This window comes from Apium graveolens, chromosome 4 (genome assembly GCF_009905375.1).
Source record: "Apium graveolens cultivar Ventura chromosome 4, ASM990537v1, whole genome shotgun sequence".
Lineage (NCBI taxonomy): Eukaryota > Viridiplantae > Streptophyta > Magnoliopsida > Apiales > Apiaceae > Apium > Apium graveolens.
In genome coordinates, this window is record NC_133650.1 from 107855557 (window position 1) to 107870466 (window position 14910).

Sequence of the window (14910 nt, forward strand, 5' to 3'; positions counted from 1 at the left end):
ACATCATATGTTAGACATCGGTCGAATATGCCACCGATGTCTAAACTGTTATAGACATCATCCCGCAAAAATGCGATGTCTATATTTTGAAAAAAAAATAAACGCGGCAAAGCCCCCCTTTCTTTCCCCCTTAGCCAATTTTTCCCCCTTAACGAATTCACTCTCCCTCTCTTCAGACAAATTAATTAAAAAAATCTAAACTAAAAACTACTCTCTCTCTCTCAAACTCTCTCTCCCTCGTCAATCTCTCTCAAACTCTCAGACCCTCTCTCGTCACCGGTTCTCTCCCACCCAAACTCTCTCTCCCTCTCTCTCACTCACCATCTCTCTCTCTCGTCCATCTCAACCTCTCTCTAAAACATACAAAATCTCTCTCTCTCTCTCTCTCTCTCTCTCAAGCTCTCACCGGAGTTTCACCGTTGTTTTGCCGTGGTCTCGGTCGTACTCTCTCCGACCTCTCGCCGCTGCTGCAATCTACTCAATCAAAGCAACTGCGCTCACTCTTTGTACTCTCACATTTGCACTTAAATTAGGTTTATTTCTCCTCCTTTTTCATTTTATAAACTTGAATTAACCTGCATGTTAACCATTAATTAGAATTTTGAAAACCCTGGATTTGAAAATTGTGTGTTTTTTTAAATTAAAACCCTAGATTTGAAAATTGGGGGTTTTTTAAATTGAAACCCTAATTTATACTAGGCGGATGTTTCTCTGTAATTATCTTGTTGCTTGTAAATTTTGGTTTTGATTTTATATTTGTTTAATTTTAATTGTGCTTAATTATATCTCTCTGTTTTGACATCTGTAATTACTTATAGGATAATTGTATTTTAATTGTTTCTCTCTGTTTTTCAGTGTTGTTCTGTTAGCAATGAATTAGGATAGTGGTACAAAAACATTGATAACAATTTTGTCAATTGTTATCCTAATTTATGTTTGATATTTATGTTTTACTTGTTTTATTTTAAAATTAGATAGTGGTACAAAAAAACAGTAGGTATATAATAAATAATATTAATCATATAAGTTATAAGACTGAAATTTTAGTGATATACCAGGTGGTTTTATATGGACAAGTCTTGGATAAAAGCCGATAAGGATTCTTTGCAATATGAGATTGGTATCGAAAATTTCTTGATATTTGCTGAGGAAAATGCTAAAAACCCAAAAAAAATATCGTGCCCTTGTGCACGCTGCGTTAACTTTAAAAAATTTACTATCAAGATAATCAGGGGTCATCTTTATGAATCTGGTTTTAGTTTAGGATATTTGGATTGGATTTGACATGGAGAAGGGGTTGCTAGTAGTACTAAGTCATCAGTTGGTAGTACTTGTCCTGCTAAAAAGCCCACACCCTCTTTAGAAACATATAATGTATGTCAAGCAACATATAATGATGATGAAGATTGGGATAATGAATCTGATGACTTTAAGAGGTATGTTGCTGATGTGGAACAACCTCTTTTTGAGGGAAGCGAGTGCACTAAACTAGAGTCAGTCCTCAAATTACATAATTGGAAGGCTAGGTTTGGAGTTAGTGATAAAGCCTTTACCGATCTTCTTGAATCCGTTGGCTCTTTTCTTCCTAAAGAGCATGTGCTTCCGGGTAGTATGTATGAAGCTAAGAAAACCTTAACTGATTTAGGACTTGAGTATGTCAAAATCCACGCTTTTCTAAATGACTGCGTGTTATACATGGGACCAGCTGCCGAGTCTTTATTTGAGTGTACCAAATGCCATCTTTCTCGCTGGAAAATTGGGAAAGATGGTAAAGTTAGGGTTAATGTTCCAGCCAAAGTGATGTGGTATTTTTCGATAATCCCTAGATTTAAACGACTGTTTAAATCTGCTGCTACTGCTAAATTAATGAGTTGGCATGCGGAGAATCGATCTAAAGATGGAAAAATGCGTCATCCATCTGATTATCCTGCTTGGAGAAATGTAGATGGTAGGTGGCCCGAGTTCCGTAGCAAGGCTAGAAATATACGCTTAGGATTAGCGGCCGATGGTATAAATCCACACAACAATGGATTAAACAATCGATATAGCTGTTGGCCGGTCATGTTAGTAATGTATAATCTTCCTCCATGGTTATGCATGAAGAGGAAGTTTATGATGTTATCGATATTGATTTCTGGCCCGTATGATAACATTGACATATATCTACAACGAATGATCGATGATTTAAAAAAATTGTGGGAGGAAGAGGAACCGAATGTGTATGATGCATATAGCAAATCTGTCTTCACTTTAAAGGCAGTTCTGATGTGGACAGTAAACGACTACCCGAGATACGAAAATCTGTCAGGCTGCATAAATAAGGGATATAAGGCTTGTCCAGTATGTGGTGATAACACTATCACTAGATATTTAAGTCATAGTAGGAAAATGTGTTATCTAGGCCATCGTCGGTATTTAGATGAGCATCATCCTTATAGGAGGCAGTGGATAACATTTGATGGACAACAAGAACTTGGTTACGCACCTGAGCCACTTAGCGGAGAATAAGTGTTAATGCAACAACAATAACTTGAATGTAGTTTTGGGAAGGGGGGAAGGCAAAAAAGGTAGATTATGCATGGAAAAAGATATCAATTTTCTTTAAATTGGAATATTGGAAATTTCACCACGTGCGTCATTGTTTAGATGTGATGCACATCGAGAAGAATGTGTGCGATAATATAATTGGGACACTACTTAATATGAAATACAAGACTAAGGACAGTGTTGCCTCTCGTCTTGATATGATTGATATGGGTGTAAGGACTGATTTAGCTCCAGAATTAGGTGAAAAGAGGACATACTTACCTCCTTTCCCTTTTACTTTGTCTAAAAAAGAAAAAAAACTATGTTGACATCATTCTCCAATATGAAACTTCCATATGGACATGCATCAAATATCAAAAACCGTGTATCACTGATTGATATGAAGTTGTATGGGCTGAAGTCGCACGACTTCCATATCCTACTCCAGCAGTTACTACCGGTTTGTATTCATTTCGTGCTTCCAAAAAATGTTAGGGTAAGTATAATAAGATTGTGCTTTTTTTTTCAACTCCTTGTGCAACAGTCGTAGATGTGTCAAAATTGAGTAAACTCCAAGCATATTTGATTTTGACTTTATGTGAGTTGGAAAAAATATTCCCTCCATCCTTTTTCGATGTTATAGTACATATCACATTCCATTTAGTAAGGGAATTACGGTTATGCGGACCAGTTTTTTATAGATAGATGTTTCCATTTGAAAGATTTAATAAAATATTAAAGAACTATGTCCGAAACCGATTTTATCCGGAAGGTTGTATAGCTAAAGGCTATTTGAAGGAAGAATCAGCCGAGTTTTGCACGGGGTTCTTTAGTGAGAGTAGTAGAATCGTAGGTCTTCAGAAAGATGATGACAAGTTTTCCGGTCCAGTAGGTCGTGTGACAATGAAGTCTGTTGCCGAAAAAGAACGAGATGAGGCACATCTCGCGGTCCTTCTTAATAATCCTGAAGTGGAACCATACATTCAGTAAGTAAAATATTTATAAGAATATTTATAAGTTTAATATTTATTTTTAGTAGGTGGCTCATTTTATGTATTTACAATATTTTCAGGTTGCATAAGGAACACTTGGAAAGAATTTACCAAGGAAAAAAGAAGAGTGTATAGTGGCTTTTGGGAGAGCACAATCGACAATTTCCCGATTGGTTTCAACAAAAAGTTAGTTTATATTCCTTTTTTATTTTATTACAAATTTATGCAAGTTGTGCATTTAATTGAAATTAACTTTTTATGCATCCTTACTTTACTTGTAGGTAAGTATAGAAATGAGGGAAAATTCTGAAGCCGTGCCTGAAACAATTAGATGGTTGGCTGGAAAACCTTCATTTTCAGTGCTGACGTATGAAGGCTATATTGTTGACGGGGTCCGTTACCATACGAAGGAGCGAGATAATGCTAGGGTAGTTTAAAATAGTGGTGTTTCATTAGTTGCTAGGACAGTCCAAGTGTCTAGTGCTAAGGATGTAAATCCTATAGAGTGTGAGTTAACATTCTATGGGATTGTACAAGAAATCTGGGAGTTAGATTACCACGCATTCAAGGCCCCTTTATTTTTGTGTACATGGGCAGCCACTGATAGAGGAGTCAAGTCTAATGATCTTGGTTTTATGCTCGTGAACTTCAATCGACCAGGCCACAAACAGGACAAATTTGCCACTATTGACCAAGTCAGCCAAGTCTTTTATGTCGAGGATCCATGTGATGCAAATTGGTCAGTTGTGTTATCGTCAACAACTCGAGATTATCATGATGTGTACAATGAAGATGTGGAAGAAGAGACCTCCTGGAATCCTCCCTCATTTTGTTATAATATCCCTATGTGTGATCCTACTACTTGTGATGATGATGCAAGTGTTAGCAATAAAAGACAAAATGTAGAGGGTATTTGGGTGAAAAAATCATAGAATTATAATTATTATGACTTTTACTTGTTTCATTAGTTGTATTAAAATTAAATTTCAATGAACTCTCTTTTTTGGCTCTCTGATTACACTTTGTAGTTATAATTATTGTATTATACGATAGAATTACGTGTATTTGCACCTTTTTGGCTCCCTGATTATAATGACTTGTACTTGCACTTTGTTTCATTATAATGTTTTAATTTTTCTTTAAGTTTAATGTTATAATTATTTTGCTTTTTCTTTGGGTTTTGTTTGGAGTTATGTTAGAATTCTAGGTATTTTTCATAATAATTAGCCTTAAATTTTGCATAATATTGTGGAATTATAGCATAACTATGTACTTGTTTTAATTTTGATAGCTTGTCCAAATTGAAGGAAGACGAGATAAATGGCACCGAAAATGCAAAAGAAATCAGCAAAGGCAGGCTCAGAAAATAAAACTGAAAATGCATCAGAACCCGAGGTTAGAGCATCTGGTACTTGTGATAATCATGAACCCGAGGCATCAGAACCTCAACTGGAGGAGTCCGAGCAACCCGAAGTTACCTCAACTGGTGCTGTGGCAAGAAGTTCTGGAGGTACTCGAGAGGTATGCGCAATGCAAAAAGTAACTGTGAAGAAAATGTGCAGGAAAAAATTTAAAGTCACATGTGATCAGTGGGGAATTCCTAATGGGGAAACCAGGGCCTGACTGCAGTCCTATATCGGTATGTTGGCCAGGACTATAATTCCAATTGATATTGCTAATTGGACAAGTGTAGATTCTGAATTAAAATCAAAGATTTGGATAGATATTCAGGTACTCCATAACCCCTTCAATTTTTTTGCACTTGTTCTGTTAATTTCTTAATTTAAAATTGTTATTATTCCTTGTGTTTTTTCTAGTCAACATTCAAAGTTGGTCCACACTGTGAGGACATTGTCCTAAAGTCTGCGGGCTCTAAATGGTGATAATTTAAAACCGATTTGACGAGGAAGTTTGTGCTTCCGTTTGTTGGAGACAAGAAGAAACTGAATAGGCCACCTAAGAGATATGCTTTTGTTAGCAAGTCAACATGAAAGAATTTTGTGAAGCAAAGGACTAATCCTAGCTGGACGGTATATTTTATTTTATTGGACTTTTGTAATTCTCCAACTGTTTTTCCCTTTCCTGTTAATTTTGCACATCAGTTTATATAATTCTATAAATTTATTTGTAGGGAATTCATGAAGCGCAGAGTGAAAGGGTTTCGCAGAGAAAGTATCACCATCGCTTGTCTAGAAAGGGCTATATTGGTTTAAAGGAAGAAGAAGTAAGAACAAAGTCATTACTGTCTTATTAAAAAATTGCATTTTTAATATTTTGCTGCACATTTTGAACAGATCAAAAAAGGAAAGTTACAGCCGGAAGAAGAACCCGATAGAGCAACTTTTTGGCAAAAAGCTCGGAAGCGGAAAAATGGCGAAGAGGTCGATGAAGACCTGGCTGCTGTATGCGAAAAAATTGTAAGTGTTCATGTATGATTATTTTAATCCTGTTGGATTTTTTTAATTATTTTTCATACTTAGTATTGTTTTTAAATTATCAGCATGAGAATGTTCAGGCGGTGTTGGAGTTTGAAATTCTAGGGCAAGTTGTACTTGCATCTTACATGGCGTAAGTTTCTTTTTTTTTTTCCTTTTTTCAATTTCAGTAATTTTGCGGTTTAGGTTTGTTTAATTATGTTTTTTGGTAGGTACTTGCATTCTGAGATAAGTGAATGGCCAGAATTGGCGGAGACGTTTGCTTTCATTGATCCAGGATCCACTTATTACGTGAATGCAGAATTTGAAACTTACATCATGAACCGGTTGAAAGAGGGTAACCCGGATCGACTATTCTTCTTGCCGCACAATCAGAAGTAAGTTCTTACTTTGTGATATGAAAAAGCTGAATAGTACGTAATCTAGTATATAATGTGTGAAATTTGTCTTTGACATGTTTTTTAATAAAAACTGTATGCATTGGATTTTGGCCATTATTTGGGAAGGTGAAATATATTTTCTTAATCCTCTCCCTCAGCCAGTACAGTTTCCAGATCTATAAAAGGCATTATCGAGGTAATTTTGTTTTTCCTGCAACATTTGATGAGAACTTTTGATAATCCGCGGTCTTATATCAGTTTATTTAAATGATGCAGGGTATTGAAAAGTTTTAATTCTGAAACTGGTAGGGGCAATCACAAGCCATTCAAAGCAAAATTTCTAAGTGTAAGCGCTTTTTTGTGCTTTCGTAATTATGGTTAATAAGTAGTTTAGTTTAGTTGTAATTTTTTGCTTTGGAACATGGGTCTCCTAAGCAACCTGGTGCCACGCAATGCGCTTATGTAGTCATGCGCTACATGAAAGAAATCATCAACGACACTAGATTGACTTTTACTACAAAGGTGTGCATCCTTGTTTTGGCATTGGGATTATATAAAGGTCCACTTTTCATTTTATAAAAATAAAGTTTGTTTAAATTTTTCAGTGGCTACAGAAGACTCGCATGTGTTACACCGAGAGGCGGCTTGATGAAGTACGTGTTGAAGCTCTTGGATATATCCAAGAGCACATCTGAACAGTTTCCAGTGCTACTTTGGTTTTGGATAGGTTATGTAAATCTGAACATTTGATATTATGGTTGTGGACTAGCTAGTGCATGTAGTTATTTAGGAGTTGATTTTGCGGATTGGTAGATGTTTATTTTGCGGATTGGTAGATGTTGGTTATCCGGATTGATGATGTCGATTTTGTGGATTGATATTTGTTGGATGTATGTTGTGAATGGTATTTATGGCCGGATTGTGGATATTGCAAATGCGCGTGCAATTTTAAAATTTTGTGTTTGCGTATGTAGACATTAGTTTTATTTATGATGCCTTGAAAAGTAATGTCTATTGGTAACATCCACATCATATCTTTTATAAAACTGATGTCTAAAACTTTTATTAACATCATTTTTTTCATTACAAAAGGGATGTCTACAAATATAATATGCATCACTTCTATAAATAAAAAAATGATGTTGAAAACAGGTATAAACATTAGGCAAAAATGATGTCTAAACAATACATATAAATCAGTTTTAAAATAATAAAATCGATGTCTTTATATACATAGACATCGTCCAAAACCGATGTCTAACATCTTAATCAATATCGCTTTTTTATAAATAAAACCGATGTCTATATAGAAAAAGACATCGCCTAAAAGTGATGTCTAAGATGCAATAACACATCCGTTTTATTTTAAAAAAAACGATGTCTTTAAGTCAATAGACATCGCCCAAAACCGATGTCTAATATATCTTTGGACATCAGTTTTTTTTAAAAAAACCGATGTCTAACAGCTTAAAGACATCATTTTTAGGCGATGTTTAAGGTATTCTTAGACATCAAAACTGATGTCTAAACCTTTTTTTTGTTGTGTTAGCAATTGTTCAATGGCTTATACTTGATGTAATTATCACATAAAAATAATATAGTTTAACATATTTTGTAAAAAATAGGATCTCGGATATCAGAAAATTGCTAAAAACTGATGTTTATGTTAGTACAGACATCGGTTTCTGGCCGATGTCTAGAATAGACATCGGCGACTAAGACATTGGTCAAAAAACACAAAGACATCGGCCAAAAACCGATGTCTATTAGATTTTTTCTTGTAGGGTTTGAAAGAGAGACTTGAAGGCATCGATCTTCACCACTATCATTGATGTTAATACCAATCCTCTTATGTAGGTAGTTCTCAACATTCACAACTACTACCCTGATAGAGTTGATAGTCTTAGCCGATGCTCTTTTGTATGTGATGAAGTTATTTTGAAGAGACATTCTCAGGACTGCAAGAAGTTCACTGAATTTTTGATCTTGATTTGGTCCTTCTACAGCCTTGATGAGTCTTTCTTTTCCCACATCTTGAAATTGTTGAGTTTGTGAAGAGCTTTGGCCAACCTAAATAGGCTCTTTAGACTTAGATTTAGTATCCCTGGATTGTTGAATCCTAGCCTCAATCTCCCCCTTAGTCTTGGTGACACGCATGAGTAGAGGAGTTGGTAATTCTGGCCTTATTTCTTCAGGCAGTGAGGGCAGTGGTATGTTGAGCTTCCCCATTATGGCTCCTAAAGCAACAGAATTCTGCATTTGGAGATGCTTGTGAGAGTCCACCAAGGTTTTAATATCTATTTGTTGACTCTGCATCAAAGATGTAAGAGCTTGTACTTGTGCACTCAGTGAGTCATTGGAAGATTTGAGAGAAGATACTTGGTGTTGCAGTTCTTGAACTTGGAGTGTTGATGAGGATTGAGATGTGGAGGAAGTAGAAACCCCAAAAGTGTCCTGCACAGCCATCTTAATTTCATCCATGAGCAAGGCTGAAGGAGTGTATCTGCTAGAATGCATTTGATCCAGCTTCAGTCTTGTATCATTGGAATGAATGATATGATTTTGAACTTGCTCATTCAGGGCCACAAATGAGGTCTTGAGATTCTTGACATGTGTTTCCATTCCACTGAGATCATACCTTAACATCTAGTCAGCAAAGTTTATAAATTTTTTTTTTATCTCAATTTGGGAAGGGATGATTTGATCCATCTTTTCCCTCACCATCTTTATTATTTTATCTTGATGTCCAGTCAATGTAATTTGAAGTGTGTTAGGTCACACTTTCACTGTAGAGGGGGTGAATACAGTGTTTATTACAATCAAATCAAACTTCAAGAACTTATGTAACAGAAAACAAACTTTATTTAATCAATAAACTCTGTTACAATCTGGAACTGTTATCTCTCAGTGATGAACAAAATATCACGAGAGCTGCTAGGGTTATAGTAAATAATATTCTCGATAATAATAACACTTATAGTGTAAACCCTATGTCTGTGTTTATATACTACACAGTTACAAGATAATCGTTAATTGATATGGAATATAATTCTGCTTCCTAAAATATATCAATCAGATATCTTCTATTCCAAGTATTCCATTCTTCACGGAATTCCTTCTTCATGCATATCTCTTCTTATGTTTATCTTGATCTTCTTAACTTTAATCAGCTACTGTCCTTATCTGATCGTCCTTCAGCACTTAAGTTCTGATATCTATCTCCTGATAACATAAGTACTGATATCCCTTAAGTTCTGACTTCCAGTATAAGTACTGATCAGTTAAGTACTGATTTGTTCTGTTCAAATAAGATCTGAAATCTAAACATAAAACATATTAGCCATGACATTATCAAATATATCTAACAATCTCCCCCAACTTGTAAATTAACAAAATATACAAGTTTAACAGATATTTGATGATGTCAAAAACATTAAGTACAAATGCATGAGAAATAGACAAGATAACTACAACTTACAGTCCTTAAAGTTTTTACCAATTCAACTTCTGATAACAACTTCAATCTGTATAAATATCAGAATTTAAGCAGTTGTAGATCTTCGACTTGGCTTCATCATTTTCTGATCTCTCTGATGTCAGGAGTTGTTCTGAGATAATTCTTCAACAAACATTTCTCAGCATATCTGAGTTCATCAATTATTCTCCGTTTGACATCTTTAAGCTCTGCAGTATCTTCACCAGTTTGAAATATTGCAGCTCTGAGATCATTAATCTTTGCTTTTCTCAACTCCCGATCTAGTCTTATGACATAAGCTTTGTTAGACTCTAGATTGAATTCAAGCCCCTTAATACCAAGATATGTTCTGATCTGTGCAGTATTAGGCTTCATATCAACAATATCACCATTGTGATCTCTGTACTTTGGAACATATCTGCTGTCAGACTTAACAGAATAAAGTCTTTTCTGTCTCTGAATCTGTTCTTTTAAGTAGTTTGCAGCAGTCTCTGTTATTCTGTTATCCACTTGAAGTAAGAAAAGTACATGCTCCAATTCTTCAAAATACTTCAAAGGAATAGCATTTTGTCTTATATGATAAACCCTACCATCTGTCATGAAATACAACATAATGTATTCTTTCAAGTAGGTATGGTAAACCATCTGTACAGATTCTAGTTGATTCAATCTCTCAGGAGTTGCTCCAATACCCGGTTCACTCAAGGAAGTTGGATCATCGGTAGTGTTGTGTACTCTTCTTTCATCAGCACTTCCCAATCCAGTTTTATCTCTAGCTTCCTTTCCAGTAACTACTCTTGCTTCAAAACCACTTGAAGTAGTCTTCAAAGATTGAGTCTGTTTTGCTTTAGTGAATCCTGGTAGGAGTGTTTTAGATTTATTTTCTGATATCAAGTTAACTTGAGCACTGTCAGAGGTTACTTGCTTCTTTTGAATATCAGAACTTACAATTTCTTGACTCTGAACAACTTGAGCCATGTCAGAGGTTGTTTTAAGAACTTTTCTTGAAGTCAGAGCAAGATTATCTTTTCCATCAGTAATTTCTTCTTCCTCAGGAGGTACATAAGGCTTGATAGGTTCACCAACCTTTTCTTTACCCTTGGATCTTGGATCTATCTGTGGTTGTGATCTAGCCAAAGTTTCTTCAGTATGTATCCTTTCTTTGATCACAATGCCTTTAGATTTTGGAAGTAACTTTTTACCAAAAGCTTCAGATTTATATGTGACTTTCTCTGATTTAAGTCTGGCTTCTTCTTCCTTTAAACTTTCCAAGTCCATCCCTGGATTTTCTTGAAGAAATAACTATCTTGACATTTCCTCATCAAGATCTAGAAGTTCATCAGAACTTATCCTTTTACCAGCAGCAGAACTTATTCTTTTCCCAGTATCAGAACTTGTTCTGTGACTAGCTTGTCTTGATGTAAACCTTCTACCTTGACTATGACCACCACCCATTCTAGAGTTTCCTTGGTCATCTTTTCCATCATCCTTTCCTTGCAGTGACTTGTTGGTTTTGCATTTGGACTTAATTACCTTCTCCCCCTTTTTGGCATCAGCAGGTAATAAAAGAGAGATAAGTAGTTCCACTGAGGTCTGGATTTCAGTAAGTTGCGATTGCTGAGAATCTTGATTTGTCAGAATTTGATCAATCTGAGCTTGTTGCTTCTCTTGAGTTTTCTCAATATAAGCAACCCTGTCAATGGTAGGTTGGAAGAACTTTTTCTTATCAAGTTTCCAAACTTGTTCCTGTTTAATAAAGTTCTCCTGAATCTTGTGTAGCTCTGCATGAGTGTTGGAATGAAGACCTTGTAGATGTTTAGTACTCAATGCAGTGACTCTAAGCTGGATTTTAAAATCATCAGAATGTAACATTTCATCAGCTTTAGTCAAGTGCTCAGCAAGATGTAAAGCATTTGGAACACATGAAACTGAGTTCCATTCCTTAGTCCACTCCTGACCTGCAGGAGTTTCACTCCAAGGTACTGGTGCATTCCTGATAACAAACTCCTTTAGCAGTTCAGACTTAGGAAGAGTCAGTGGAGGAGTATGTTCTGAAGGACCTGCTTCATCAGCATCTACAGTTGTAGCAGCTTCACCAGTATCTCCAACATTTGCAGCATCAGAACTTAAAGAATCAGTATCTTCTGATAAGAAAACTGTGTGAGTAGCAATGGAGGCTTCAACATCCTCTAATTGCTGATCTGATACTAAGTTCTGATCAACAGCCATATCCTGATGCTCACCTAAAATCTGATCATCAGCATCTTGATGCAGAGAAGGTGTTAGTGATAACTCAGGAGTTTGAACAGCATCAGTAACAGGTGTTGTGGAAGGATTATTTGCTGTTGGAGCTTCTAAGAAAAGTATTTCAGGCACAACCAAGTTCTGAATATCAATTTCAGCACTTGTGCCTGGATCAACAAGAGACATAGAAGGTGAATTAGCCTTGTCAGATACAGGTTCCTGAGATGGAGTTGATGGAGAAGAAGTGACTGGAGCAAATTCCTTGTCTTGTGAGATCAGAGATTCCTGATCCCCTTCCTTAGCTGCTTCCTCCTCATCATCTGAAACTGGCCTCTGTGCCCTCTGTTTCTTGTACTTCCTTGTTGATTTGGATTCCTTGGGAGTTTCAGGAACCGTTATACGTCTAAGCCTCTTGAGAAGCCTAAAACCCCCAATTGCAGAATCCTTCTGAGAAGTTGTCTTCTCAGCTTCATCTACCACAGGTTCTGAAGAGGGAATCTGATCCTCAGAATCTGATTCATCTCTCAAAGTAATCCTCCTCTTCTTCTGAGATGTTTGAGGGACAGTCTTTGTTCTCTTTGGCTTAGAGGATGTAGGCTTCACAGTAGGTACTGAAGAAGAAGGTTGAGCAGTCTGTGAAGTGGAGAGATAGGATTTGAGATAAGTTCTGAGGGTAGGTTGAGTAGAATGAGAGGTAGGGACTGAGGTTGATGGATTTTGGTTATGGTGAGTTGGTTGAACATTTGAGTAAACAGATTTGTAAGAAGCAGGATCAGCATTTACCAGAATCTGTTTCACAGACTGAGGAATCTGTAATTGTCTCACCATTGATTTCTTTGTGTCAGCATTTATCAGGTCGTTAAAGTACCTTTTTGCAACCTTAAAAGGTGGAGTTTGAGTGCTGACTAACTGGGGTTCAGCAGTACAATACGTATAAATAAGTTGACAGAATCTAGCAAAATAAACAACATCTCGATCCTCTGTCATCCTATCCCCAATAAAACCAATTATTCCAGTTGCAAAATCAAAATGAGTTTGATGGATAATAGCATACCCGATGTGCTGACTCAGAATTGGGATGGCATCAAAATTTGAACACTTGTTTCCAAAAGCCTTGGTGATGCAATCGAAGAAGAAACTCCATTCTCTTCTGATATTGGCCCGTTTCAACTGTCCAAGTTTCATCAGACTCTTTTCATATCCCAAATCAGTCATTAACCCCCGAAGTTCTGATTCCTCTGGTATAGAGAAGGTACAATCTTCTGGAAGATGTAATGCTCTTCGTACTGTACCAGGAGTGACTACATAGGAAGAATCACCCACTTGGAAGATAATACTGGGAGTTCCTCGTTTACCACCATCATCATAAACTCCAGTCCTCCATAACCGCAGAACTTGTTGACTTGAAAATAATTCAGGCTGAGTTAAGGCGTACCCAACCTCACTATGTGCAAGAAGATCTTGCACAAAATGCAATTCAGATGGAGCTTCAGCATGATCAAGAATTGCAGCATAGTTGTTTGGAACAAACTTTGCTCCATCAATGATTAAATCCTTTGGTGCCATGTGAAAAAATATTGAAATTCAAGTATGCCTGTTTGTATGAAAAACCAACGTGAGAAAGAATGAGAAAGAGAGTAAAAGTAAGAAGAGAGATAAAGTATAAAGAAAGTAAAAGATTAAAGAAATCTTCTCTCTGTTGTTCTTATACTCCAAAAAAAAATGTTACCGTTGGACACCTGTCAGACATGCAGTAATAACGGATAGTTACTGGGCTCGAGAAAACAGGAATGATTACTTACCCAGTTGCCTTGTTTCAAGGAAAAACCATTTCAGTTATCAAGAGACACAGGTTTAATTCAAAATTGAAACCGTTAGCACTGATTGAATTGTTTTTCACTGCAACATTAATATTCTGAAAATGAATCATGTTAAAAATGACCGAGATAATTTCGATGAATAAGTGCTGATAAAGAATCAGAACTTAAAAAAACAAAATTTAAAAGGTCATCAGAATATCAAGCAGGATTTAACAACACAAGATAAAATAACTCAGAGACAAAATCTTGAAGTTAAAACAGTTTTCATTAATATATCAAGTCAATACATATATGAAATAGAAATTACATCAATACAAGATTTGCCCTAAGCTTCTAATCCTAACGTCAACAGCTTTAGTCCTAGCTAAGAAGCCTGACAAAGCTGAGGATGAAGAAGAACAGGAAGAAGATGAGATTAAGTCATCTTCCCCTTCCTATCTTCGACAAACAAGATGGCGAGTCGTATGATTCGCTCTTGCTGACGGATAGCTTCTCGCCTTTCCTCCTCTAGGCGCTCCAGATGGTGATGGTAATCCATCTCGAAGAATAGAAGGTGAGCCAGCACCTCCTGTGGGACAGAGTCCCAAATCTCCTCAGGAATGGCTGTTATATGCCACTCCTGCTGCCACTCGGCACAACTGAGCTCCATTGTGAAGGTTTGTGTGTTCAAAAACATGTTGTATCGAACCATTGTGTTTTTGACAGAAGAAGGAGGATAAGTGTGTGTGATGGAAAGACTAATGTGAAGTGGTTGTGTATATAGGCAAGAGAATGCCAAGAGACGCAAAGATATTTAATGCTGACAGGTAGAATTAATTCTACCTCGTCTCCCTAGACTTTGAAAAAGAATAACAGTCATTGGAAAAGGAATGTGCACATGTAACAAGAGTGAACTGTTCAAGGACGAGTGCCATTATGTTTTAACCATAGACTATTAATCTTCCACTTCAACATTTCGAAATTGAGCTGAGACTGTTACCAAATTTTACTCACAGATAAGTCAAGTAAAGGGTTAGACTGAAAAATCAGAACTTAGAC

The 14910-nt window shown here is 36.4% G+C and overlaps 1 protein-coding gene across 1 annotated transcript; it reads left to right on the plus strand.

The window, feature by feature from the left end:
- Positions 1-1068: 1068 nt before the first annotated feature.
- Positions 1069-2855, plus strand: LOC141718839 (uncharacterized). Its single transcript, XM_074521218.1, has 3 exons — positions 1069-1252; positions 1295-2340; positions 2541-2855. The coding sequence occupies exons 1-3, from the start codon at positions 1069-1071 to the stop codon at positions 2853-2855; spliced, it is 1545 nt and encodes a 514-aa protein (XP_074377319.1).
- Positions 2856-14910: the final 12055 nt, after the last annotated feature.